Source organism: Lasioglossum baleicum, chromosome 7 (assembly GCF_051020765.1).
Source record: "Lasioglossum baleicum chromosome 7, iyLasBale1, whole genome shotgun sequence".
In the NCBI taxonomy this organism is placed as follows: Eukaryota; Metazoa; Arthropoda; class Insecta; order Hymenoptera; family Halictidae; genus Lasioglossum; species Lasioglossum baleicum.
In genome coordinates, this window is record NC_134935.1 from 8,542,479 (window position 1) to 8,569,003 (window position 26,525).

Genomic DNA, 26,525 nt, shown 5'->3' on the forward strand with positions numbered 1-26,525 from the left:
GTGGTTGTTGTTTCTTGCAACTCGTACAAACAATTTATTAATTTCGGTTTTACATTTTTTATTTTGTAATTACCGAAATTATCAAGATGCTTCCGTTAGAAATTATTAAATGAATTTTCTCATTCAAGCATATATTGTTATAAAAATTGCAAGAAATTTAGGAAAGATGCTTCCATTAGAAATGATTAAATGAATTTCTTCATTCAAGTACATATTGTTATAAAAATTGCAAGAAATTTATATAAATTCAGTGTTCTTGTGCAAGTGTTGAAAGGTCCAAATAAATCGCACCAATCCGTGCAAAAAAATTAAAAGAAAATCCACAAGAAGGGGTCGCAGGTTTTTCCAGCCGATTTTCCAAATGACGCGTAAAAATGCCTGTTTCCACGTACAATGAGGTTCCATTTAAGAAACCAGATCGATGATAATAACCAGGAAGTAAACAGCAATTTGAATACCGTGGAAACGTGGCGACTAAAGTGAATTCGTCACGTGGAGGTCAACGTGTTAAATGGTAACGACGCGAGGCGACGCGGCGCGTCGAACGTCCGCTGCGATCGTTTCTCACTGGTTCGTAAATAGCGCAATAATAACGACCATAAATCTACGATAGATGCGCGACTACACGTGAGTCACGCCGGTAGTCCCCAGTAGTCCCCGAGGATGCCTCTTTTACGATCCACTGCAATAATGCTGGATTACCGAGTGTCTGTTGATGGCAGCGAGTACGTCGACTCCGGATCGAGAAATACCTTTTGTTCAAGAACATCGTAATAGTTTTGCACGCTAAATTCAACCTCTTACAAACAGAGTATTTTTAATTCAGTTTTATTTACTGCAAAGATGTATGTATAAATAGTATGTCCATCAAATACTTATTTCAAAGTACTCGACTGCGGATCTTTATGCATTCATGAAGAAATTGTTTGGATAAAATTGTATAAAACAGTAAAGGATTAGAAAAATTAAAGAATATCGTAATGTCGTTTTTAATGCGATAAAGTCGTTAAGAGATGAAATCAGTTTTTAATTTATCCCTGCTTCCCCCCCCCCCCCCACAATCAATGCAGAACATTTATATTTTGTGTGTAAAACTGTGTGTAGATTAAAAAAAAAAAAACATATTTATGATGCTGCTCTATTTCTTTTCTCATTATTTTTATCGTCGTAGACATGTTTTTACTTTCTATGCACGGTGGGTGTATAAAATACTCGTTTGTTATTATATATAGTGAGTGTAAAATGTATTCGTACGCCCTTTAAAATAGAATAACTTTTTTATGATTCTACCAAACGACCTGATTTTTTATAATCAATTAAAAACATCGGTTTACGAAATCATATGCAGAAAAGATTTTCCAAAGAAATAAAAAAGGCATTTTTTAAAACTTTTTTGTATGGGCTCTTAAAGAAAATTTTAAATGTTAGGTTTTGTAGGTCTATGGTAGTAGCAGACATGCTGACAATTTCATCCAGAAGGTAGCCTTAAATTTCCGAAAGGATTAGCACATTGGTCCGGTAAACTTTACATTACCGAACTCAAAATATTAGTACCTTTCTGCTACGAATTATGGTGTATTTGGTACGTAATCCAGTAGATTTGTACCCGGCGCGGTTGCAGATCGAAGTTTCGAACCTCTAGGATCAATAGTTGAGGATCTATGGTCGCTTAAAGTTGAGCATTTTTGACAGGTTAGGGCGCTGCCATATTGGTTTGTAGTGACGACCGCGAGCCGGTTACCTTGCCACCCCCCCCCCCCAACCTAATCCCAACCAACTCAGTAAGCGACGTGCGACCGTCACTACAAATCAATATGGCGGCTCCCTTACCTGTCAAAAACACTGTAGATTGCTCAACTTTAAGCGAGCATAACTCCTGAACCATTGATCCTACAGGATCAAAGTTAGATCTGCACCCGTCCCGGGTACAAATCTACTGGATTACATACCAAATACATCATAATTCATAGGAGAAAGGCACAAATTTTGAATCCGGTAAAGTAAAGAGCAGCCCATTGGTCTATTTGCGAAGAATTCGTAAAGTTGAATAGCAAGCCGCTTGTAGGGATTCCTCCCTTGAAAAACTGCTTGGTAGCGTGCGAGGGTTAATTAATCCGAGCGTTTAATTACTCTGTCTAGCACGCACGCGAGCACGATTTCACGCGGGCGGTGTTTGCGGTAACGAGATTTGGAGCGAGCAGCGGTGGATCGGATTAATTAACCGGTCGGTTCTAATTATGACAATCGGAGGACGAGGCGGATCAACAGACGTGAGGCTCCGATATCGCAATTAAAGCCGAGCGAATTAGACGATGCTCGAGCATGATAATTGCCGCGTTACTCGGGAATAATATGTATGTACATACATATATTCCCGTGTATACCGTGATAATTGCTAATTAGATGCGGAGATGTTACGAGCATTTTGCATCATAGTATGCGACGCGCACGCGCCACGCCGCGCCGTCAACAGCGGATTATCTCGAATGCTGGGAGATACGGATATGTTTGGAACGAGTTAACAGCGCGGTTGGATCTTGCCAATGTGAGACTTCAATGCACTTGATGTACCATCCTTCGCTATTCTTTCGAATTTATCGGAGTCGTTCCGATGCTTAAACCTATATTTTTGTTTTTAAAAGGTGTACAAATATTTTGTACACCCACTATACGCAGCAGGGACCATAACTGTTATAACCAGAAAGAAAAAAAGTTATAGAATAACAAGTATTTCATCGACTAAAATCGTATTGCTTACAAATAAGGATTATATTCGTATATTATTGGTAAATGTTATTGTTGAGAGAAATTCATTTCGATCGCTCATAACAGTTATTGATGAAGGAAAATTGTAATAGTTATTATTAAATGGTACAACTTTCAAATGCTAGACAATTATTTCATGAATTTTCTATTCGTAAAATTAATTGCAAAATTTAATGTGACAAACAAACAGATTTTGTGTTGTTCTTATGATCTGTTGATTCGTCTTGTTGTACGAAACCTTCTCAATGAATTTCACAGGCTTGCCCCATCCGAAAAATAATAGACAAATCAATAAATAAGCAACCAAAATGAATTTTCTCATCAATAATTATTATCATGAACAAGTGAAAAGAAATTCGATCATCGATAACTGTTATGAGCGATCGAAATGAACTTATCTCATCGATGACTGCTTTGAGCAATCGAAACAGTTTTTCTTCATCGATAACAGTTATCGAGGAGGATCCAATTTTTTGGACACTAATAACTGTCATTTGTAACCAAAAAGTATGAAAATCGATATTTTTTAATCATTCCGTTCATCGAATTGTTTTCTGTATATTTTGTGTACATTATCTTAAATTTAAATAACAATCAACTTTTTATTAATGATTTTTTTATTGTAGAAGATTTGATAATAACTGTTATTTTTGGTCCCTGATATTAATACTAAATGAATTTCATATAATGTTGAAACAAGAAGCACTATCTAACGGTTCATTTTTCACAATATCGTAAAATTACATTGAATTAATTTAGTTTAAAATAATGTGCTGTGAAATAATTGATAAACACATTTTCTTTTAATTTTCACTTGTCTTCGAATTGTTTTCTTTATATTTTGTGTACATTATCTTAAATTCCAATAATAATCAACTTTTTATTGATGATTTTTTTATAGTAGAAAATTTTAGAATAACTGTTATTTTTGGTCCCTGATACACAGAAAGTAAAAACATGTTTACGACGATAAAATGATGATAGCTACGAAAGAAATAGAGCAGCACCATAAATATGTCTTTTCTTAAGGTGAAAAATGGCGCTGGAGCGTCTCGGTTAAGAAAACAGCGGAACCTTGAAGCTTGAGGAGAAAACTCAGCCTTTAATTTTATGGGATTTTTATGGGTGCTGATTCGGCAGTCAGCGCGTCAAAGGCCGACAAGAAAAGGAAGTCTTAAGGACTTGCGTGCGTCACAATGTTCGCGCCTGTTATCGCACAAAAGCGTGTCCATCCGAACGATTAACAGTCCGCTCGTGTACATTCAGATATTGTCCCGACGAAAACTGACCGCAAGGTCGACGGAGGCGATACACGTGAACGTCAATGCACCTGGAATACTAAGAAGCGCGAAGCGATGGAAACGCTTCCATCTTCTGGTAAAATGATCATTAGACTGAGGATCTTTATGCAAAATAAACATTTCTCCACGTCGCTTGCCAGAAAGAAGAATTTCAATGAAAATATACTTTCTCTAATAGTGCTCTTAAATTTTCCATGTTTTCATATTTTACCGATTCGGTTGCGTCGTTCCAATATTTTTAATCTACGATTATATTATTTCTTCGTGTATACTATTGTAAAAAGGAAATTACTAAAAAAATCGAACTGTTATTTTTATAAAGTAACGCGAAACAGTCGGTTTTGGTGGTCTCTAAACCCGGTGTTAAAATTACTCGCCTTGGACTCGCCTTCCTTTATTTATTATTCAGTTGGTAAGTTCATGAAGATGTCTTTGTAAAGTTCTAACATAGTCGGACAATGAAACGGAATTCATTTTAGCAAGAATTCCAAGCTACTGCAGTGTTTACGGTGCATGCGGTTCACTTGTTGTTAGATACCGCGTATATCAAGACATTTTAATAAACAGACAGCGCTTTGTTCATTGTTTGATGATTCAGACGGTACAGGATGGATAGAAACATTTTTCTACGCCCAATACAACTTTTGCTTCCGACCCACTTACGTGTAAATGAATTTCAAAATTTTTTTCATTTTTGTTGCAGGTGCCTATGAACGAGTCAGAGTTCAACATCCTCTGGATGGGCAATCACCCAAAACCAGACATTCTCCGGAACCTGATGCCCCACCAGAAAGTCAATCATTTCCCCAGGTAAACAAAAGCATTCAGCCCGAGAGGAATGCTCACTGCACTTTGTTCCGCATACATAATTTTGTCCTTGTTCTTCTATACCCATCATTTTCTCCGTTCACCCGATTTATACTGTACACGTTCTTTGTTCAAGGTCGTACGAGATCACGCGAAAAGACAGGCTATACAAAAACATCGAAGCGATGCAGCGCAGCAAGGGTCTGCGGAACCTGGACTTCATACCCCAAACGTTTCTGCTGCCTAGCGAGTCCAGAGAACTGCTAACAGCGCATTTCAGGTATCGCGGGCCCTGGATTGTCAAACCCAAAGCCAGTTCCCGCGGACGTGGCATTTATATCGTTAACAGTGTGAGCATAATCATTTCTAGGTATTAGTTTAGAGTACGTGGCCTGGGCAAATGCCTCAAAGCAAAATGGGGCCCGAACACAAACCAAGATCCAAATTCAACGTTTTTCTGCTCCGAGCTCCGAAATTCTACTCTGCCCAAGGCCCCAACTAGTTATAACGCGCTACTGTCTCTGTATAATCTTCGTTTGCTTTCTCAAAATTGGATCGGTCAGAAACGATGGTATTGAATCAGCTGTTTCTCTCAAAGAAAATTTATATGTTCTCTTACCATCGCTTCGTATTAAGAAAAATATCAGAGAGACGAACCGATAAAATGAAATTGTTAAAGCGTACAGTACTCGCCTGAGCAAACCAACAACAAGTCACTTTTGAATGTTGACCATTTTCCTGTTTCCAAATAGCCGATTCACGAAATGAAACGTTCCGCTTGCAGCCCGAGAAGATCCTGACGGACGAGTCGGTGATCGTCGCACAATACATAAACAATCCGCTCCTCGTCGACGGGCACAAATGCGACCTACGTCTTTACGTCGCTGTGACGAATTACGACCCGTTGTTGATATACCTCTACGAGGAGGGTCTGGTTAGATTCGCCACGGTGAAATACGACGGAGGCAACCAATACGTCTGGAACCCCTGCATGCATCTGTGCAATTACAGCATCAACAAGTTCCACGTGGACTACGTGAAGTAAGAATTCCCTGAAATTTCACAGTTTTTTTGCGTTATCTTTCCAACAACTTGGAGATTCTATTTATTAGCGAACAATTGAGTTATATGACTTTTGACGCCAGAGGATTGTAACTAGAAAGTCTGGCTTTCTCATTGGTTATTTGAAATCGTGCAGGAGCGAAGACCCAGACGCCGAGGACGTAGGTCACAAGTGGACCCTATCAGCATTACTGAGACACCTGCGCTCCATAGGACAGGACACGGAACTGCTGATGCAGCGCGTCGAAGACATTATAATTAAATCGATCCTTGCAACTGCCTCAGGCATCGTCAGCGGCATTAAGCAATTCGTCAAACACCCGGAGACTTGTTTCGGTAATTTAACGATTAACAGATACATAAATTGATCCTCTCTGCTATAGGAATCTTAACAACGTTCTATGTCCACTTTCAGAACTGTTCGGCTTCGACATCTTGATCGACGACACCTTGAAACCCTGGCTGCTGGAAGTGAATCTAACTCCGTCGCTAGGATGCGACTCGCCGCTCGATGTCAGACTGAAATCCGCGTTGATAGCAGATCTGCTTACCCTAGTCGGTGTCTCGGCAGTGGACCCAGTGTTGCGGCCTCAAACCACTCATATGAACCGGTCCACAGTCATCTCTACCAAGAGAACAGCCAGCGTAAGTCGATCATCCTATCGGTTATCAAGTACATGAAGTTTAGGTGCGTGAACTTTCCGTTCAACCCAATAGTTTAACAATTTCTTTCAATACAGTGTCGAAGGGTCCACTCGGCGGAAACACTGTCGCAAAGGAAGAAGAACGTCAGTAAAAGTAACATCAACAAATCAGGATTGACCAGTGAACAGCAGCGTATAGTGGCCTCGGCGAAAGCACAGTTCGAAAGAAGAGGAGGATTCGTTCGCATATTTCCTAGCCCGAAGTCGTGGGAGATGTACTCGCAGTATCTCGGTGTGTAAAAGTATATATATGGTGTTGTGGTTCATTGAGTTTTACGAGGAATACTGTATTTGTAGATCCAACGACAGGGATACCGGTTGTGTCGGACCCTCTAGGACCGGGCAGAGCCCAGCACGTGAACACCAACCATAATCTGATGCTGCACGAGCAACTATTCCCTGCTGCCAGTCGCACGACTGGCTTCATCATTCCTGAAGTTACGCTGGACAGACTGTCTAGGTACGTTGGCAAAAATATTGGCCAGTTCGATTAGACTCTCGATTTGATACATTTGTGACAAAGAATTATTAAAGAAAAAAAGAAAGAGATATATTTCTATTTATTTTGATGATGATACACTACTCAACGCCTCATCTGATCTCTCCATCATCCTACAATCTCAATGACTGATTGCAGATACGAAAGGTACGAGAGAGCATTAGTGAAAGGACACAAACAGAGCCTAGACCGTGGCGACAGTAAAGAGAACATGGACATCGACAAGCACAAATACAAGAGCCAAGTGCTGCAGGCCATGCACGATGGAAATAAACTTAGGTAGATGATCGAATACAAGAAGATATATTAAAGTAGAATATAAGAATTTATATCACAACAGAGTTGTACTCTTTCCAGTCCTGGAGAAGCTAGGAAAGCCTTCGGTTTATACCTAGGCCACATATTGCGCAAGATATCTCAGCAAAATGCGGATCCAGCGTGTTGCGATCTAGTGATGAAATTTCTCCAACAGTCTGCCACTAATCTAAGGACGCCCTTCTTCTTCACGGTAAGTCTTTCAGAATGCATGGGAAATCATATTACATCTTCTCTTACAATAATCATATTACTTTTCTCTTACAGTTACCAAGCAGCAAACTCAGCGACAAGGACCGTGCTGCCATTACCGCCAAACAGCTATCAGACTTTCTGCATCTTTACAATCGGGAAACAGATCTATACGCGGACACCGTGGACCGTCCTCGAACCGTTCCAAACCGGTTGTTTCAGAAATTTCTCGCCGCAGCCAAGTAAAATTGAATTTTCACTGAATTTTTCAGGCATTGAAAGATCATTAAACGAGATTATATAAGATTATATTAGGTTGGCCAGAACAGTTGGTTCTTCACAGCTAAACTCTTCTTCGTTAAATTGAAACGAATAAAATGAAGTTCTTTCTATTAATTTTGGCCAGAATGTCTTTCCGTACGAATCAACGTTCACAGTTAAATTCTGCTTCGAATAAAATGAAGTTCTTTTCATTAATCAAAATATTTGTTTGTGAACAGCGAAGAGGACCTGGACGACATCCTGATCCTCCAAACGAGACTGTACAAGTGCGCCCACAGCTTTTTGGGTCGAAGCGGATTCGCAGGTAGCCTACCAGGACCTAATTTATTAGGCTCCCTGCCGCACATCACGTCTCGCGTGTACTCGAACGCCGCGAACAGCGAGCAATGTAAATGTAACCAGTCCACAACAAGGCCTACGAAAGCGCCGCGCACATAGCTGCGCGACTCGTGAATACCCGTTTATAGCCGCCACCGTTTGCTCGTTAAGATAAATATATATTATATTCACATATAGTATATATTTAAGTGCGGCTGCCTAGGACCTCCCAGTACCAGTGGACAATCATCCACGCGTAAATCGTAACTGTTTCCCCCCATTCGAATATTGCACAGAGAAGAACAGGGAAAAGGAAAGAGAGAAAAACGGAAAAAATCTAACAAGAAATATCGTCACAGAATCTAATATTTTCGGTACGCTTTGACAGCGCTTTAACATTCGCTTGTATATTTATTAAGCTAAACAGAAGTTCATTACACGATACTTCAACGAAAAAATACGCTCGTCGAACATTTTTCGGCGCGGTTTACGAACAACGGTTTCACCTTCGGAGGCTAGTCTTCAGTATCAATGATTCCTCGAGGAATCACAGTCGGTTGCATAATTGATCACCAGACTGTGGATGTTTATGCAATTTTTAATTTTTCAAGTATAATCTTATCTTCAGTGATAGTAGCCTTTATAGGCCCGAAATAAATCAAAAACGTATCAAATTCGGTGGAATTTTATATTCTAGCATTTTTCGAACATTTTCCGCAGTCTATTGATCGCATAACGTCGGCCTCATATGAAAATTACCTGAGTCCAAGAAACTAAATTTTACAGAAGGCGAAAAAAACGATGTAAAGCGAAACTATTTTGCTTTACACGGAGATTCTTTCAAATTATAAACATAGTGTTAAAGCAGTTAACAAAAAAAATTACCCTCAATCCGTAGAAATTGAAGTACCTAACAAGACGAAGCTGCAAGCCCAATTTTCATAAACAAAATGGACTTTTGATATGAGACCACCAATTATGAGACTGACTGCAAATGGAAGTATGATTTCTCGAGTTTTATCGTACGGAACGGGTGGCCAATTGAAATTGAAACATTCGTAGGGTAAAACAGTTCACGTATCGATTATTCGAGTTTCACGACGACGTATCGCGTCGACCTAACTAGTTGGTCATCGATCTTTCATTCTTAGAATTCTGTGCTTGCGTCTTGAATTTTCACCGTCGTTTTTCATTTTTATTGTTCGTCTTTTTATTTAGCAAAATCTCTAGATTACTCTGTGCAAGACACGGATTCTAGGGCTCGTACCAAAAATTGAGTACTTTGATCCTTGATTGGGGTATTTGAGTATTCGTGTTCGAATACTCCAGAGCTCTAGCTTGCACTGATCGGTGTCGTGTATTATAGTTTTAATTACATTATTTATTAAGAACCAGCAGTTTCAGAGGCAGATTAGTAGCATCGTCTACAGTCTACTGTATTCGGTAATGTTTATCATTCATGTTCCTAGTTAAGCTATATTTTTTATTTGCTTGAGACGCGAGAGCGTTTCTCTGTTTTTTTTATATTTATCGATTTCGAAGTTTCGTCGGAAGCCTTTCCTCGTCTAGTCAGCTTAAGAGGCAAAGGCCCGTGTAAATTCGATCGTGTACCGCGAGTTATTTGTTACTCTATCAAATTATATATGTATACATATATGTATTATTTAACAACAGTCTGAGACACTGAATTCGTCCACGAACAAATACCGTAGTTAGGCATGTAAGATTATATAGACGCTAATGAACGATTTACACACGAACATTCAACGAATTTGAATTATTGCGAGCACATTGTAGCGATGTTAAAAATCAGGTTAAGAATTTCTGCGAGATCAATCCTTTCAAGTGCAATAACCGAGTGCGACGAGGTCGGAGAATTGTTGTCGGATTCAATGCGTGTGACGATAGACTGCGGAGCTTTATGCAATTATCGCGTTTGAAAATTCTCAAGAAAACGCTAGAATATAAAATATGACAGAATTTAGTGCGATTTTAATTGATCTCAGATTTAAAAATTCTGCTACCACAGAAAATAAGATTTCACTTGATATCCGAGATTCTTAAAATTCCTGTACAAAAATTGCAAATTGCATAAACACTCGCAGTCTAATTGCTCTGGTACACCAGCTCGCGCAACGATTCACGCGCGATGGGTACAGAAAACACGTTACAGAATTGCACCGTGCATTGGGGAACGTTTGTCGGTACGGTTGGCAGGTACCAATCCGTTAGCATTAAAATTACCATAGATCGTATCCATCCATACAATGCCGTCAGTATTTAATAACGAGGATGCGCAGCTTTTACTTCCAGGAGAATACAACCAAGAAAAGAACAATTGTACATTTATGTCGCGTTTTTTGCGGGCTTTGTAAAACAACCATTGTCGAAACAGTCGTAAACCCTTTCTGTTTGCTCAAGGTCGAATCTGGAAACCATTGGCGAACAACAGATTATTCTTCAGCCGGTTTGCTGTGATAACGCGGATGTGCATGCGTCGCCGCGAGTAATCGATCAGTTCTATCGCAAGATTGTTCAATATATTTACACGTTGTGTCGCACGGTGAGTTGATCTCACACCGGGGACGAGCGAGAACGGTTCTAACGTTATCCTTTGATAGGCACAAAGAGATACTTTGCATTCATTCACCCGTGAATGTTTGTTGTTGTTAATGGGCTTGCGGATGCTCGTGCATTACCACGGCTTTCCCGAGCAAGTCATTTATAGTGAATCAATAGACAGCGGATTTTATGCATTTAAGGCAAAAGTGTGTGAGTAGGTGTAAATTAAAATAGTCTGAACGTTAGAAGATTTTAATCTTTCGGACTCGAAGCAATTTTAATTTGAAAATCAAGACATTTCTTACAATCCAGATCATTTTTATTCTGAGAACCTGGTTTCTCATAAAACAGTTAAGCATTTTACAACTTATAGAATACAGACGCATTCGATACGACATATTCTTTTATAACCTGTTATAAGAATATAATGTTTATAAGGATATAAACTGTTATATTCTTTTGAACCGATTAAACATATTTTAGAAGAAAATCAATTTCTAATTCGCTCAACTTTGTTATAATGCAGATAGAAAATTTTTATTTTGCATCAAGATCGGCTGTTTATTAATTACTCTATTTATAATTTTGGAGTCAACATTTCTTTCTCTCTTTCGTAATTCTTAGGAAGCAAAAGAGTGACTAGTTTACATCGCTTTATGATCTTGTACAATATTTCTTGCAGCAATGTCTTGTCAATGCAGGAACAACCGTAGCCCGGCAATTAACGTTGCTATATTGATAGCGCGACACGTTGAAGTCAGTTCAGTATAGCACTAGAAAACGTCTATTTCCTGCTCGAATCCATATGCAGAGGGAACTATACAACGATTAGTCTTAAAGAGTATGGTACTACAAGCTTATCGATCATATCTCTCTTTCATTGAACATTAATTATTATTTTGTTTGTCTACGTATACGTTCAGTAATATATTCTGTTATTAGTAGTGTAGTTTAAAATATGATTTTATTATGTTTACTATGGGTAGGAGGATTCGCATAATTCATAGGACATTGTCATGATCAGCTTTTTGCATCAGCGTCTTGTTTCGACGGATACAGATTGAACGAAACGATTTCTTTGAAAAACGACAAAGCATATCGATTCCATCAACAGATTTGCGTCCATTATAGATGTCTAAGTGGCTTGACCGTCTTAAATTAAGATGATCACGCGTAAAAAATACGTACTGCCATTCTTTTATAAAACATATCTTCTTTCCGTTGTCTGTCCTAAAACGTATCTTTTTATAAAAACGCGGACCGATTTCGTTTCCAATAGGACACTGTTTTTTAGTGACTGAGGCGTGCAGGGATGCACAAGTATAGTTGTTACCGTTTAAGACGATTATTTCTGTCGAAGAGAGTCGATTGTACTGTATTCATTTCACCAGATAACAATTAATGCGAGTTATTAGTGAAAACAGGCACTTTGAAATTGCTTTAGACTGCTTCCTTATTTGTTTGAAATTTCTCTTCTGTCTTTGTTTGCGATATTATTACGCAACCGATCTTCTCAACAGTATATCCACACTAATTGTGTAAAAAACCGATTGTTTAAATCATATTAGAAATGTAAGAACATTGTTATATAGAAGGGCCGAACTTTTCAGCAAAGACGAATTTATTTTTTATCGTTAATGTGTGTAGAATGTAGAAGATACTAGTGTCAGGTTTCTGCACACTTTGTAAGATCAATTATGTTCCATAGATCGTTCAATTTATCGTGAAACAATTTTCAAAAATATATTCAGCTCTTAAACAATCAAATTTATTGTGAAACAATTTTTAAAAATATATTCAGCTCCCAGAAAATGAAATTTCGCTTCTGTATCTTTCAGATTGGTAACATGAAAATGATATTGTCTTTGTGAAGAAGTTTGTCCTTTGCTACGATTTAATTGTCGTGTCTGCAATAATTAATGGGATAATATTAAATTGATTTTTCATGCAATTAGAGCGGACATATTGTAGAATGCACGCGAAGATGCGAATCGAACGAAGCAAGTGTACGTCAATAATGCCTAATCGACGATGCGGACCATGATCTAAAAAAGAGAACGACGACTAAAAGCTGTCCAAGTTGCGAATCTAACAACTTGTTACGTTTAAGCAGGTCCGAGGATAGTGCAAGAATTAAGTGTAGCTTTGAATGTGCCGCGAACACGAAGTTATGTCTTTACGATGTGCATTATCGTTGTGCTTGAGTATTTGCAACCCTGTTATGCGAGGGAGAAGCCTTCTGTGATTGTGTCCTTTCGTCATGCGAGCCGTTCAATTCGGAACAGTGGTGATTACAATATTGAAAATAAAAAAGAATAAGAGAAAATTCGTTTGACCATTTGGAGAATTTCTTGTGGCAAAACTGTTCTTTTACATTGTAAACATTGTAAAGTTTCGCATGTGCCACAATTCGTGTCCAAAATTTGCTCTAATAAACAAGCTTTAAAATTGCGAGCGATATACAGGATGAGTCACCTCAAATATCTTTGTTGTTTTCCAAGATACATTTAATGTCTTCAGGACAAGGTTGAATGGTACAATGGGGGGCTCACACGATACCAAGAAAATTTATGTTTTAATGTAATTTTTTTAGATGTATCAAGGTCACCTTCATTTCTTTAAAAATGGAACCACCCTTTTTTAAACACCTATAATGAAACTCCCTTTCATTGCGATTCAGTGACTATAATTAGTCAAGGTCATTCAAGGTCACGGAAAGAAAAAACGTATAAAACTAAAATATGGAAGCAGAATACCTGTATTTCATAAATGTTCGAAATCGACCTCGAGTAATTATAGTCACTGAATTCCCAATGAAAGGGGCTATCATTGTAGGTGTTTAAAAAGGGTGGTTCCATTTAAAAAATGAAGGTGGCCTTGACATCTCTAAAAAAAAATTACATAAAAAAAAAAATTTTTTTTGGTATCGTGTGAGCCCCATTTTACCATTTAATTTTATCTTCAAGACATTTCAAACAAAGATATTTGATGTGAGAACCTGCATGTATAACAAAAGGATTCATTGGCAATATTATTTGTAAATGTCAATATGGAAGAATTCGGTTATTATTTTTGCCGTAATGATGAAATGTATTGGCGATTAGGACACTGGTGTGCATCGACGCATAACAATCGAGTTGCCTTTATTGTTTTTCTTTTATGCAGTAAGTTAAAATCGTTCCGAGCGCAGCCGCTTGTAAAACTTTGCAGATCATCAGCTGGTATTGTAAACAATAGCTTTTTTCGTGGTGTCGGTATTTTTCAGACCGTTTCCAGACCGGCAGTCAGTCACGAATTCATTTTAAAGGAAAGCAAAGTAGAGAAGGACATTTTTGGGAGATCGCAGGGAGAGAAAACGAAAAAAAGAAAACAAGGATATATGAACAAAAAAGAAACAAGAAAATGACGAATCGAGAGGTGACAGACAAATCTGTTCAAGACCGTGAAAAATTAGCCGATGTACATAAAAGGGAGCGAAAACGAAAGAAATTGTTAATAACATTACCTCTGTGTTGCGCGAGCAACACTCCCTTCCTACCTGTGATTTGTAAAATTTACTAGTCAGCTTACTGCATTTATTATAAATAAAATCATTGCTGTGTACATCTATTTTATTATAGCCGAGTACATTATGGTCGTTACTCGGACGTTTGACAACTGTGCGGGGGTGTGTGACGGTCGAAATGAGAATTGGTACGTTTGTTTCGTATTTATATGGTTGCCGTTTCGCCAGTTGTTATGGGACCGAGTATTGCGCAGCCTTCTTAGAAGTTAAATACATATTTGAATAATATTAAAATGCATCGATTGTATGTATCTACAAGCATACGTATTTTCGCATTATAAAATTGTCTTCGAATTGAATTATTCAGAATAAAACGTAATGATCCGGAATTTGACTTTTCATTTGCTGTTCCTGTCCGTATGTCGTATGTGATCACACCACCGTGATGATCACATTATCACATACAGTGGTGATCATTCATAGTCAGTGATTTGCAGTCACTTGCAGTTCTTTGCGCATTGCGCAGTCACTGACAGACTGACGGCTGACGGCTGACGGACTTCTTTGGACTGACTGGACTGACTAGTAGTACTAGTATTTACTGACTAGTACTGACTACGGCACACGGCACTGCAGTACTGCACGCGTTATTATGTAATAGGTGACTGTGGATGGTTAAATATTCAATGAAATTGTTATTCAAGGGCTAAAAAAATTGGTGGGTGTATACTGGAGAATCCTCTGTGTCTGCACTGTACAATAAAGATAATTTATTCATGCAAAATGAAAAATATTGGATATTCATTACAGCAGCAAATGATTCGTGCCGCTTTTCACATAAGACTCGATGTTAATTCCGGCACGAATTATTTGCTCTTCCTATACGTCCATACAGCGCCATTTCATGCAGCGGCAAAACGCTGAAACTGTTAGCCAAATTTAGTTCCAAATCTACAGCTAGATGGCGCGGTTACCGACTTGAACCTCTGTCGGTAACATTTGGCTAACAGTTTGAGTGTTTCGCCGCTGCATGAAATGGCGAAGGAAAAACCAAATGGCGTCATCTACAGAGAACACCGGCAAACTACTAACACTTTTTCGGTCACTAGATGGTACAACAGAGTCTGTTGAACAGCATGCAACCGTGCAACAAACATGCAGGATGTTATGATTTTTTAAGAAACCGTTTCAATTTCGTGCGAATTCAAGAAACAAATAATTGTAATTGACAAGAAAAATCTAGTCACCCGCTGGCCAATTGTCGACTTTCAATTAAATCATTGTCAATATTACAAAGGATTTACTAATACAACGAATTTATTGTTAGAAGTTTCAAATATAATAATTAAACATGAAGCTCGATGTGTACAACGATATTGTGAATACAATTCGAGATTTTCGAGGTTTACCAAAGGATTGCCGCGATGTATTGAAACAGAAATACAAAGAGTAAGATTTTATCTCTATTCAATAACAATACGATTGTTTACTGTACCTGAATACATACTCTTTTTATTTAGCATTCCAGCAAGCACGCTATATGGAATACTATCCTTAGATGTACAACATAAAATGAAAATAAGTCATAGCAAATTATTTGCCAATAACAAGAACTATTACGCTACGTAAGCACAAATTACATTGTGTATTTTATTATATCAAGGATTATATATATTATTATATAATACTGTTTAAACAAGTTACATGGAAGCTGTGCAAAAAGGAGAACCGGTAGGCATATTATTAAGACTGGCTAAAAATCTTAGCGTACCACCTGCGTTATTAGCTAAGAACGTTCTCGAAAAGCACTGCGAAAAACATGATCCTAGCGGTAATTTTTCTTCAATTTAAATCTCTTTAGAAAACTCAATTATTTTACTATCTTAAAAAATCTATTTTCAGCTTCTAGATTCGAAGTTGGTAAATTATTCAAGGACACCACGCTGATTCAGAATAAAGATCTCGCGTACGAAGTTTACTTGGTAACGATAATAAGACTTTTTATAAATTCAACAAATCAAACCATCTATCTCCGACTCACCAAATAACTTTCTTTCACAGTGTGTTTTGTACGACAACGTGTATGGACCCATAGCAGATGCCACTGGAGTGTAACTATTCTTTTTCCTTTTTAATAGTTAGCCCTTTGCACTCCGAGTTATTCTAATTGAAAAACTGAATGTTTCTTACAGCCTGAAGTATTTCCACTTTATATGATTTTCTTGTAACACCTCGTACAATACTTTCAGTAGTTTATTAAAATATTAACCCTTATGTAGCCAACCAAAATGTAATAGATTATTTAAAACCTTTTGTATTTAACATATTTGCAAAAATTATCATTTTGAGACTTTAAATTAGTATATTAGCAAACAAAGAATGAGTATTCAGAGAAATTTTGTAATATTTTTTAGTGGAACATTAACAAATTGTTGAGAAAAATGCAGTAAATGGATACCCAGGTATCCAGTTAGCTACACATGGGTTAAATACAATACGTTCAGTAATTTTGCTGAATACAAATTTACCAGTCGAGTGCAAAGGGTTATATAGACCATCTTTTAAAACGCTTTATTCCTCGCGAACCAAACCTTTAGGTCTGTCGGTCAGGAATACGAGTTGAAGCTGCAGAACTATTTAGTAGAGCGGAGTCTGGCGTTCCGCAATGAGGAATACTTGAGATCGAGAGGATACGACAAAACACCAGATTTCAAGCTGGAGGTACCGATCGCTGTGAATGGTTTCATAATCAATTGGATAGAGTCGAAGGCAAGATTCGGTAACATGGAGATCCACCACAAGTACATAAAAGAACAATTTCTAAGCTATTGGAACAGATTCGGTCCAGGACTAGTGATCTACTGGTTTGGATTTGTGGACACCCTAGCTGAGTCTAGTGAGAAGAGATTCATCATCATGGACCACTTTCCAGAAAACATAACATACATGGACCCTGCGTCTATAGAACCTACATTGTAATTCAGTATTATGTGACATAAGTATTACGCAACGTCGCTCGAGCCTCGGTAACTAAAATCTCGGATTTGCAATTGAACTGATCGCAGTGACTTTCAAGTAGAGATCGCGGTTTTGATCGTGTACACGTGGTACGTGAATCGTTTAGTATGAATTTCAGGGGGTTGTCTCGTTTCTAAGACTGCAAGTCTGTTTCTAAGACTACTCATTTCTCGATAATGCAAAAGTGGGGTTTTTCAGTAGTGAAAAGCGCTAGATAAAAGATCAATCTATGCTGCGACAGCTTTATGCTTCATGCTGCCGAATAATGCAAATTAGATCTAGATTGATCTTTTATCTAGTGCTTTTGACTACTGAAAATCCCCATCTTCGCATTATCCAGAAATGAATAGGCACATCCAGCACCCTCGCAATCCTAGAAACGAGTCTCTACACTCTACACGGTTCACGTACCACGTGCATTTATATACACGTGAAATCAAAAAGGGATCTCTACTTTCCAGTTACCGAGGCTGGACCATGCTTGCGCGATAAGGATTATTCTTGATATAAATATAAAATGATATTTTCGCCGTTACCGCTCCCTTCTTTTGAATTGAAATTGCAAAGCGAATATAGATGTATTTAAAAAAAAGATGAAGAGGAACGAGATCACAGTGGGAAAACACAAACGGTCCACCGCGCAAGCGAGCTAATACATTTATTTATATATCGAGCTGCATCTGGCCATAGGCGCCGCTGCTATCGCGATTACAAAGCCAGTATGGAGTATCTCGTGGAGCTTTCAACTGCTCGGTAAAACCGTGCGACAGGAAACGCGAGAAAAAGAAACGGCAGGACCTCTTTGTTTTCGTTCGATCTATTTGTCAATTAACTGGAACGGGGACGTCACGTGAATACACGCGTCGTACCAGCCAGCCAGCCTTTAAACATGTCGTAGACAACGTTTTCGAATCGATAAAACCGTTCGATCAGATCTGTAGAAACATTGCCCGATAACACCTGTCATTTATCGGCAAAGAAATTGTCGGGCTGTCAACGATCGCAGCTACCACGCGAACCAGGTGTTCCACCGACGGTCTGCGGCCCGCAGGATCAAGGTAAAGAAGTCATAGAGATCAGTCCGTGTTCTCTCTCATCGTGCATTCTTCAAGTTTCATCGTAAATACGTCGAATATCGTGAAAAAGTGAATGCTCCGTAAGAATCTCAACCAATGTCTGTTGACATCGAGATTTTTCACGCTTGTCTGGTCTCGCGTGGAACACGATATTCGACGGTGTAACATAACAACCCCTAACATCGACACCAAACAAATTTATTATACGAATGCATCACGTCGACTAAAATATCCTTCAAGTAGCGGCGACTAGACAGCGGAGCTTTGTGCAAATAAATATGATTTTCCTTAGTGACTGAAAATTACTCAATTTCCAAATTTCTTTTTTCTGCGTTCGACGAGAACCCGTGGAAAATTCGTGAATTTTTAAAGGAAAATTTTGTGTGGGACGTTTTGGATAATAGTGAACCTCTGGTGACCCTGAATCCGAACACCATGCATTGTTACCGTGACGCATAACCCTGACCCGTGTCGCCCTTGCTCTAGATTTTCCTAGTTCAAGGACTCTCTCGGTACAGTGTTTCGGATCGATCGAATTGCATGAAAGGGAAAGAGAGAGAGAGAGAGAAAGGAAATGGAAAGTTCGGAAAATCCTGTGAACACAACAATCAATTTTCTCTTGTTGATCGTTCCGTCTATTTCGGAAGAGTTTTGCAAAGACTCCACGATCGGTCGAAAGTTCACTAAAGGCAATATATATACATATAGACTTGCGATTACACGGCTCGGTGAGCTCTTTGAGCCGACTTTCTGCACACCGCACCGCGCCGACGGTCCTGCAATGTCGAATGCACTTGATCGTTCTTCACGCAACACTCTTGCAACGTGCACCACGAATAAGTTATTCATTCGTGTGTTCTCTCTGTTCTATTTAGGACTAGGCTGGCCAGCGAAATATGACAACCAACATAACATCGCAGGAGCAGCTGATGAAGGCCGCGGTACAGTCGCAACTTGCCAGAATAATGAAAGAGGTAGGTAGGCCTTCTACTTCCTTCGAAAGTGGCTTAAAACATTATTTCTCTAAACTGTTCAATGGACCTGAATTCCTAGAGGTAGTGCCCTTCTGTGTAACTTCACCTGACAATTTGTATTGGGCATTTACTTTTTTTAATTGCTCTACATGCAAAAATCTCTCTGTTTGGTCATTTCTATCTCAACACAAGATTAGATTTCACTAATTTTTGTTTGGCATTTTAAAATTCAAATTGCGCATTTTCTACTGTTTTACATTGAAAAATTAATGTGGTAAGTTTTCCTGGATGCACCCTTGCCATTGCAACACAAGATTAGATTTCATTAATTTAAAAGATGCTTATATTGTACTCCGCGTAAAACTAAATTTATTTCATAATTTGCTGAATCGATCATCATCTAGTGTTAATAATAACATGGTTGCACATTGTACAGCCTATATTTTTGTAGGAAGAGGAAGAAGAGCTATGGATATCGGGGGAGGAACTGTACACGGAGGGGAGCAGCGACGAGGAAGAGTGCACAACACAATCGACGATGCGTCGTAAAACGAACAGCCATCAGTCGTCGCACGTTACCTCCGCCGAAACCAAAGGGAAAACAACCTGTTCCATCGGTATCGCGAAGAGCAACAACACAGAAGGACAAACAGCAAAAGTACCTAAAACACAAACCAACACCCAAACCACAAATTCGTCCACCGAATGGGACGAGATAGACGACACGAAAATATCGTGGAAAACAAAAAGAGGTACATTCGTATTACCTAGTTCTAGTAATAATGCCTAAGAAGAGGCCGATGAATGCTGATTAACGCTGAGATAATTCATCGTCGTTATCATTAGGTCGTGCCATAAATTCGTGACGGTTTCTACTCCAACGTTTGCATGTATTATATCGGTGTATACAATACGAACGCGCTCTCTCCACCGTTACACGCATTTCTTTCCTATTTATTTCAATGTAATCGTTGTAACGTAACCATAGAACTAATTAGGGTTTCCGTTGGTGGACCGGTAAAATATTCATACACCGACCAGTTTCTATCGCGACGCTAAATTAAAGATTCTATCGGTTTATTTTGTGAGAATATAATTTTTTATTAAAGCATAGTCTGACCGTAATCTTTAGCTCGGCGTTCGTAATCGAATAGTTTTGGTAAACCGCGATCGGTGCGTGGATATTTTTATTCTCCCCCGCTGTATATTCTTCTAACGTCGACACTTTCCAATTTTTTACCTAGGAATCAATTTTATACTACGAAAAGTGATAATCAGCGAAGTAAAATGTCGTGCGAAGTGTCATGGGTCCACTGAAAATTTAGCAACTAAATGTCCAGAACGTTTTAACAGACGATTATGTGAGTTGATGATGTACAGATACACATTCGAATACTGTGACACGATAATTTCCATCGTTCTGTCGGTCCTTAGAATCCAAAATTTTTTGAAATCGACAGACGGGCATATTGAAGCGGCAGCACGAACTTAAGGTGCGACCTAATCTGTACATTCTTACAAGAGAGTACACGCTCGTTCGAGAACCACGGCTTTTCCTTGTCGTGCGAGAAATATTTCTCTTATGTACTTGTGTAAATTGTTAGTCGAAGAATAGTCCTTTAAATGTTTGATTCGATCTCGCTTCTGCACATCACAGCATTTTCCGCGGGAATATCACGCATTCGCGCCGGGTCGTTTTCTGAAAAGTTACACACGTTATGTTAAAAAGAATAAAACCACTGTACATTGTTAAACAATTAATATATACATATATGTGTAGCTGCTAAAAATACCTATTCTAAACATATCGAAAGAGAGATTGAACCATTTATTTTACGGACGGAAGAGCGAGCAAATCTAAATAACTCGTATACGCGTGTGATCCGGTGCGAATGTGTTACACAGCGTTTCCTCTGTAAGGTCGCGCACGACGTTCGGGAGCGGCGACAATTATTTTGTCTTCGTGCTCGCCGCTGCCTCGCGATTGGTCGTTCCATGATATAGTAGGGATATAGAGGAGGTCGCCGAGACATGACGCTATGGAGGAAAGTGCTATACTTAATCGTGTACATCAGGGATTGAAAACAGTCTGATCAAAGGTGAACACTTTGCAAATGTTATTTGTTTCCTCAAGGTCATTTTTTCCGGAGTTCTCAAGGTGATCAATATTTTTTTTCTTGTAAACGTATATTTGTTCTCCTTTCATATTCTAGTTCACATGAAAACGCATTCAGAGATATCAATAACACGACCTTGAAGTAAACTCTGACTTGCATCGAAAGATCATTATTACAATCTCTGCCATCGATCGTTTTAGACAATGGATATCTGTGGGAGGACATCATTTTGAACACTTCAGGATAACTTAAAAAGTAAGCGGCACATGGCTGACAAATTGGAATGAAGTAGAAATTGATTTTCTTTCTTAATGTATTAACTAGACTGTTTGAAATTACACCCATAGTCATTTTTGTTGTAAATGCATAAAATCCGCTGTCTAGTCATCACAAATAAAGGAGATATTTAGGTGGCTACGTTTAGGTGGATTTTCAGAAGCTTTCCAGTCCCTGGTGTACACATATCCGATCGATTTCCGTTGTGTACACGTTTCTTCATACGCAGGATGTCCAAAGTGGAACAAACGTGTTTGAGACATCCTGTGTATCGCTGTGTTATTGAGTATGTACACTACTGTGCAAAAGAAAGAAGCACCCAGTATAATTATAAGATATAATGACACACACAATATCTTTATGTGGAAATTGTATTGTACAATGATCGATTTATTGCATTTAAAGTATTAGATAATCCGCAATAACACATATATATTCTCAGAACTACTCAATTAAACAGTTCAATTAAATCCTTTTTCAAAACTTACTGTGTCCTTATTTGATTTTTTACGCTTTTCTATTAAATATAACCGGGTGCTTCTTTCTTTTACACAGCAGTGTATATGATTAGAACGGCGAATAACGTGCGGAAAAAAGGTGCAGATATAAACGACACGATGGTCGCATTGAAGGAGTTAGCTGAATTAGACACGGGATCCCTAGAGGAATGCCTCACCGAGGAATCGTTCGATAACGACAGCGAGAACGCTACCGATTGTTCGGATAAATGGACGTACGCGACAGACGGCGAGTGTATAGAGAAAGAGATCTTAGAGGTGAAAACTCTTGATAATCTTATACGGAGAATGAATGGCCGAGTCAAGGTGAATATCCTTTACGTTGTTATTAGAACAAACTTTTTTGTGAAACACACACTCACGCATACACGCACACGCGTACCGTGTAAATCATACCGCAGAAAGCAAGAGAAGAAACATCGATTTGCCAACGGGAAAATCGGGGAAGGCTGAGAAACATTTTGTCAGCTGCCGGTTCGTCAGAGAACGGGAAGCTGGCCGAGAACACCCGGCTGTTTCTTCGATTGTGTCCGACATATATAACACTTAGTGCAGGTATGACAATAAGAACGAAAAACGAAGAACTAATGTATTTTTTCCGTGTCAGTTTGCGAAACTGTGAGAACACTATCCATCGGCTGTTACATAAGATAGCATACGTTGTGAATGCATATATATGTATATATGTATATATACATATATATATATGTGTGTGTGTGCATACATACGTACATGCATGTATATAAATGTCTAATACTCTATTTATTTACATAATTAAAAAAATTTTAAAAAAAAGAAGAAAAAGAAACAAATACTAAAGAATTGCATTTGAAATATGACAAAAATTATACAACCGCTGCAAAAGCAGAGTCACACACTGATAACGTATCAAACATATCGCTCGAGGCATACGATCTTAAGCTGCAAGCATTTAGAAACGAAGATTCAGTAAGTATCCAATCATCTTTCCTTGAAAGCTTCGGAAGTTTATAGCGTTACGATCCATCGCGTTTTGTTAGTCGAACGATCTGGGATTGCTGAACGAGCAATGGGAGACAACTAGTACGTCGAGCGACGTTGAGAAAGTAATGGCTGACTCGTTAGATTTTGATAGAAATCCGTACGTTATGGATGATGAAGCGAAGAATATACTCTTAGAAGCAGAGAAGAAACTTTCTGTGAGTGAACGAGACCGTTCGTGGAACAGCTCATTAACGTAAATGCTGTTTGACATTTTTAAATGAACAGGTCTATCAAAAGGAGTTCCGCAATGATCGTGGCCGGTTTTCACGGACGCCCGATAACATGTCCGATAGAAGTACTATGGTTTCCACGATAGACAGTGTGCCGACAATGGAGAGCTTGAGAGGCGTTGATAAAGATCTTCTGGCTGAAGTGATCAAGGAGGCCGGTATCACTGATCCATCGTCAATTTGAAATGTCGTCAAAGTTCAGACATACGAGGCAGATGTACTTTTTCTAAAATTCTGTAATTCATCTCATACATAATGTAATTTTCTTCGAAACAGTTATCGAGTTTCTCCTAGTATTGTCAGGTCTTTTAACAAAATCAAAATGAAATGCTAAAACAACAAATGAGATCACCGTTAAAGACAAACATCTCTGAAAATATTATTAACGATATATGTAAATGATATATATATGAAATATTTTTCTAAGAAATAGCTTAATGGAATTTTTATGCATTATTTTCAATGTACAAAATACGCAATGACATTTTGGCTTCTAGTTTAAGCAGTGCCTACTCACTATCCTTATCGATTAAGGACATTGTAAATTTCAAATGACTATAATTAAATATATATTAATACACGCCCCGAATGTTTAATATACCTGCGGCAATATATATATTTATATATATTCAACTTACGGTCTCCTATTGAACACAATACGCATCGTCGATCTCACGTACAATCATTTTCTATACTATGTACATTAAATTTTATCCTTTTTCCTATTTTTGTCGGACACCGTATACTTGTCATAGCTTTTTGTTGGATCGAAGGGCTCCCATCTGCTGGCAGGAAATATGTGCTTGTTCCTTTCGTACCATGATCTGCGAACGACCGATGAATCAGTAAAATAGAAATATATTAGCACGACACATTTACAGTCCGTCGCAGTAATATCCAGACACTATCCGTAAGATTGGACCAAAATTATTCAACCTAAACAATTCGATTCACCTGAGTAATACTTTCCCCGCATGAGACTCTTCCGTTTCAACAGAAGCGTCGTGCATGACACGAATGTCGTCATGAACATCGAATGTAAAAAGTGGTCCGCTCTTGCCTCGTGCCTAGAATAACATTATTGTTTAATCCTTTGCACAAGGGGACTAAAAACAAGAAACTGTCTCACGGTTACTATTTTATAGAAACGATCTCATTCATGCATTTACCTTCGTCACAATGAAGTCATAGAATGTATAATGATGCGGTAAAATGAGATCCTCTTTCACATACATTAACTGGTCAGCCATGACCGTTTTCAGTTCACTGAATTCACGTCTTAAAACCTCCAGGCATCTTTGAAGTAGTTGGTAGATGGAATTACCTGCCAACAGTGCGAACTAGTAACAATTAGTATCTAATTATTTAGTAGACGAATTTATATTCTCGTAAAATTTGATAAACGCATAGACCTTTACCTTTCTTCATGATAACACTACGTCTATGCCCGGAACCGTCCCAATAACTGAAAGTGATCTCGATCTCCTCCTCTTTCAATGCATTCTGTTTTCTCGCCCATTCTTGCCTCAATTCTTCCCTCAATCTGTTTTCTTCCTCTTCTCTCTCTCTGTCAGGTAGAAAACTTGTGTCCACGTCCGGATTTTTCTTTATCTTTTTTATCATTGGTTTATCGTCGTCGCTGTCTCTCATCTTTTCTAATTTCTCTTCTGGCTCTTCATCCGACACTTCCGCTTCGTCCTCTTCCAAATTAAACGACAAAGCTTGTATCTGTTTTTTCTGTTTATTTTTCTCAGCTTGTTTCGCGGCCAGAGCTCTCTCTTTTTCCTGTTCTTTCTCGCGCTCTTTCTGGGCAAGCTTCCTTTCGCGTTCCTTCACTATGTTCTCCTGTTTCGCTTTCATTTCGTTCAATGTGACCAAACCAATGGTAGATGTTTTTAGCTGCTGTTCGACAGCATTGTAATGCGTTGCAAATTTGTTCTCTATATTGTGAATTTTCAGGTCATCTTCTATTTTCTTTTTCCTTAACTCTATTTCCTGTTGAGCGATTTCTCGCTTCTTCATCAACTGCATCGCTCGGCCAGCTTCGCTGGCTGCTCCTTTGTAGTGTGCCATATTTTGGTTTTATTTGAAAACGTTCAACAATAATTCACGTTTCTTTTCTATTATGGTCGCAATCTGGAAAAGGAAATTCTATTAAAATTAAATTTGTAGACGCAACAGAATTTCACACAATTTCATTGATTTTCAATAAAACTTTAATTATTAATTAAAGCTAATAAAACATAAATAGACTTTGTACTTGTGCGTATGAACACTTTCGTTGGCCATTGTTGTGTACAGTGTACATATATGTTATAACAATCAAGTAAAGTAAACAATAGAAAATATTTGATAAGGTCTGGATATAAGAAATTAATAAATCAACGTCAAACTATCAATAAATAACGCATGCACGTTCGTAAATACGGAAATATACAGCCCACTCGAGTGTCAACATAACCTACGCCGCCGCAAACAATACGATTAGTTAACAAAAAAGGAAGATGTTACTTACCGAGTTTTGTTTAGTTACTCGTAATACTGTTTGGCAGAAATCAGGCAAATTATACGACGTAAAAACCACTCGATAACACCTTCAAGATTGAGAAATGCAATTCAGTTTTTTCACTGTTTGTAGATTGTTCGTTTGTTGTTCGAGGCATCAAGATATTGTATGGCTCACGGTGCATTATACAGGTGTGCCGACTTAGCATCTCTGTAATGCTGAAATTTGGAGGCAGATGAGTCGTAATTCTCTGGCCGCCGCCAGACGGCGCATGGTTCCAGGTACCGTACGTGTGCGAATGAGTGTGATTGTGTGTATTCAGCAGCGCAATCTCATTCGCACATGTACAGTACCTGGGACCATGCGCCGTCTGGCGACGGCCAGAGAATTACGACTCATCTGCCTCAGTTTTTTGAGGGAAGTCGGCACACCTGTATAATGCACCGTGGTATGGATATTGTACGGGTACGGGTT

General features: G+C 38.5%; 4 protein-coding genes across 11 annotated transcripts in view; 3 read left to right on the forward strand and 1 right to left on the reverse strand.

Annotated features, from left to right (window-relative positions):
* Ttll5 (Tubulin tyrosine ligase-like 5) overlaps positions 1-14,282 on the forward strand; it is a 72,108-nt gene extending 57,826 nt beyond the window's left edge. For 3 of the 4 annotated variants that reach the window (XM_076427243.1, XM_076427246.1, XM_076427245.1), the window contains 11 exons: positions 4,771-4,877; positions 5,011-5,224; positions 5,659-5,915; positions 6,073-6,272; positions 6,352-6,581; positions 6,677-6,872; positions 6,938-7,100; positions 7,278-7,418; positions 7,497-7,647; positions 7,722-7,888; positions 8,147-14,282. In XM_076427243.1, the coding sequence (XP_076283358.1) occupies positions 4,771-4,877; positions 5,011-5,224; positions 5,659-5,915; positions 6,073-6,272; positions 6,352-6,581; positions 6,677-6,872; positions 6,938-7,100; positions 7,278-7,418; positions 7,497-7,647; positions 7,722-7,888; positions 8,147-8,366 (2,046 nt within the window). In that variant the 3' untranslated portion in view covers positions 8,367-14,282. Of the gene's footprint in view, positions 1-3,795; positions 4,480-4,770; positions 4,878-5,010; positions 5,225-5,658; positions 5,916-6,072; positions 6,273-6,351; positions 6,582-6,676; positions 6,873-6,937; positions 7,101-7,277; positions 7,419-7,496; positions 7,648-7,721; positions 7,889-8,146 lie in introns of those variants that run through there. The other variant, XM_076427244.1, reaches the window with a different exon arrangement.
* A 1,735-nt stretch (positions 14,283-16,017) lies between these two features.
* On the forward strand, positions 16,018-17,292 carry LOC143210792 (CDAN1-interacting nuclease 1). Its single transcript, XM_076427983.1, has 3 exons — positions 16,018-16,144; positions 16,216-16,279; positions 16,911-17,292. Exons 1-3 carry the CDS (start codon positions 16,018-16,020, stop codon positions 17,290-17,292), a joined length of 573 nt encoding a protein of 190 aa, XP_076284098.1.
* On the forward strand, positions 17,292-24,125 carry LOC143210422 (uncharacterized). 2 transcript variants are annotated; one of them, XM_076427287.1, is made up of 8 exons: positions 17,292-18,389; positions 19,283-19,381; positions 19,818-20,133; positions 22,330-22,598; positions 22,694-22,847; positions 23,089-23,240; positions 23,312-23,470; positions 23,541-24,125. In XM_076427287.1, the coding sequence occupies exons 3-8, from the start codon at positions 19,920-19,922 to the stop codon at positions 23,727-23,729; spliced, it is 1,137 nt and encodes a 378-aa protein (XP_076283402.1). In that variant the 5' UTR covers positions 17,292-18,389; positions 19,283-19,381; positions 19,818-19,919; the 3' UTR covers positions 23,730-24,125. The 2 variants fall into 2 exon arrangements, with proteins under 2 accessions (XP_076283402.1, XP_076283401.1); XM_076427286.1 differs by having other exon boundaries at positions 19,833-20,133.
* Positions 20,115-26,497, reverse strand: LOC143210431 (protein FAM50 homolog). Of its 4 annotated transcripts, none has more exons than XR_013009246.1 (6): positions 26,061-26,301; positions 24,964-25,681; positions 24,715-24,869; positions 24,500-24,612; positions 24,184-24,369; positions 20,115-21,080 (listed from the first exon to the last, which is right to left on the reverse strand). XR_013009246.1 is itself a non-coding variant. In XM_076427312.1 (6 exons), the coding sequence occupies exons 3-6, from the start codon at positions 25,616-25,618 to the stop codon at positions 24,249-24,251; spliced, it is 1,044 nt and encodes a 347-aa protein (XP_076283427.1). In that variant the 5' UTR covers positions 25,619-25,681; positions 26,061-26,269; positions 26,483-26,497; the 3' UTR covers positions 21,236-24,248. The 4 variants fall into 4 exon arrangements, 2 of the variants coding, with proteins under 2 accessions (XP_076283427.1, XP_076283426.1); XR_013009247.1 differs by lacking the exon at positions 20,115-21,080 and adding an exon at positions 21,236-23,875 and having other exon boundaries at positions 26,061-26,302; XM_076427312.1 differs by lacking the exon at positions 20,115-21,080 and adding an exon at positions 26,483-26,497 and having other exon boundaries at positions 21,236-24,369; positions 26,061-26,269.
* Between the last annotated feature and the right edge of the window lie 28 nt (positions 26,498-26,525).

Coding starts and splice junctions, on each gene's coding strand:
- LOC143210792 (XM_076427983.1), top strand. CDS start 16,018: ATGGAAGCTGTGCAAAAAGGAGAACCGGTAGGCATATTATTAAGACTG. Junction 16,145..16,215: donor CGAAAAACATGATCCTAGCG/GTAATTTTTCTT, acceptor ATCTATTTTCAG/CTTCTAGATTCGAAGTTGGT. Junction 16,280..16,910: donor ATTCAGAATAAAGATCTCGC/GTACGAAGTTTA, acceptor CCAAACCTTTAG/GTCTGTCGGTCAGGAATACG.
- LOC143210422 (XM_076427286.1), top strand. CDS start 19,304: ATGACAACCAACATAACATCGCAGGAGCAGCTGATGAAGGCCGCGGTA. Junction 19,382..19,832: donor TTGCCAGAATAATGAAAGAG/GTAGGTAGGCCT, acceptor ATATTTTTGTAG/GAAGAGGAAGAAGAGCTATG. Junction 22,848..23,088: donor ATATATAACACTTAGTGCAG/GTATGACAATAA, acceptor TTTAAAAAAAAG/AAGAAAAAGAAACAAATACT.
- LOC143210431 (XM_076427312.1), bottom strand. CDS start 25,618: ATGGCACACTACAAAGGAGCAGCCAGCGAAGCTGGCCGAGCGATGCAG. Junction 24,870..24,963: donor TAGTGTTATCATGAAGAAAG/GTAAAGGTCTAT, acceptor CACTGTTGGCAG/GTAATTCCATCTACCAACTA. Junction 24,370..24,499: donor GCGGGGAAAGTATTACTCAG/GTGAATCGAATT, acceptor GGTCGTTCGCAG/ATCATGGTACGAAAGGAACA.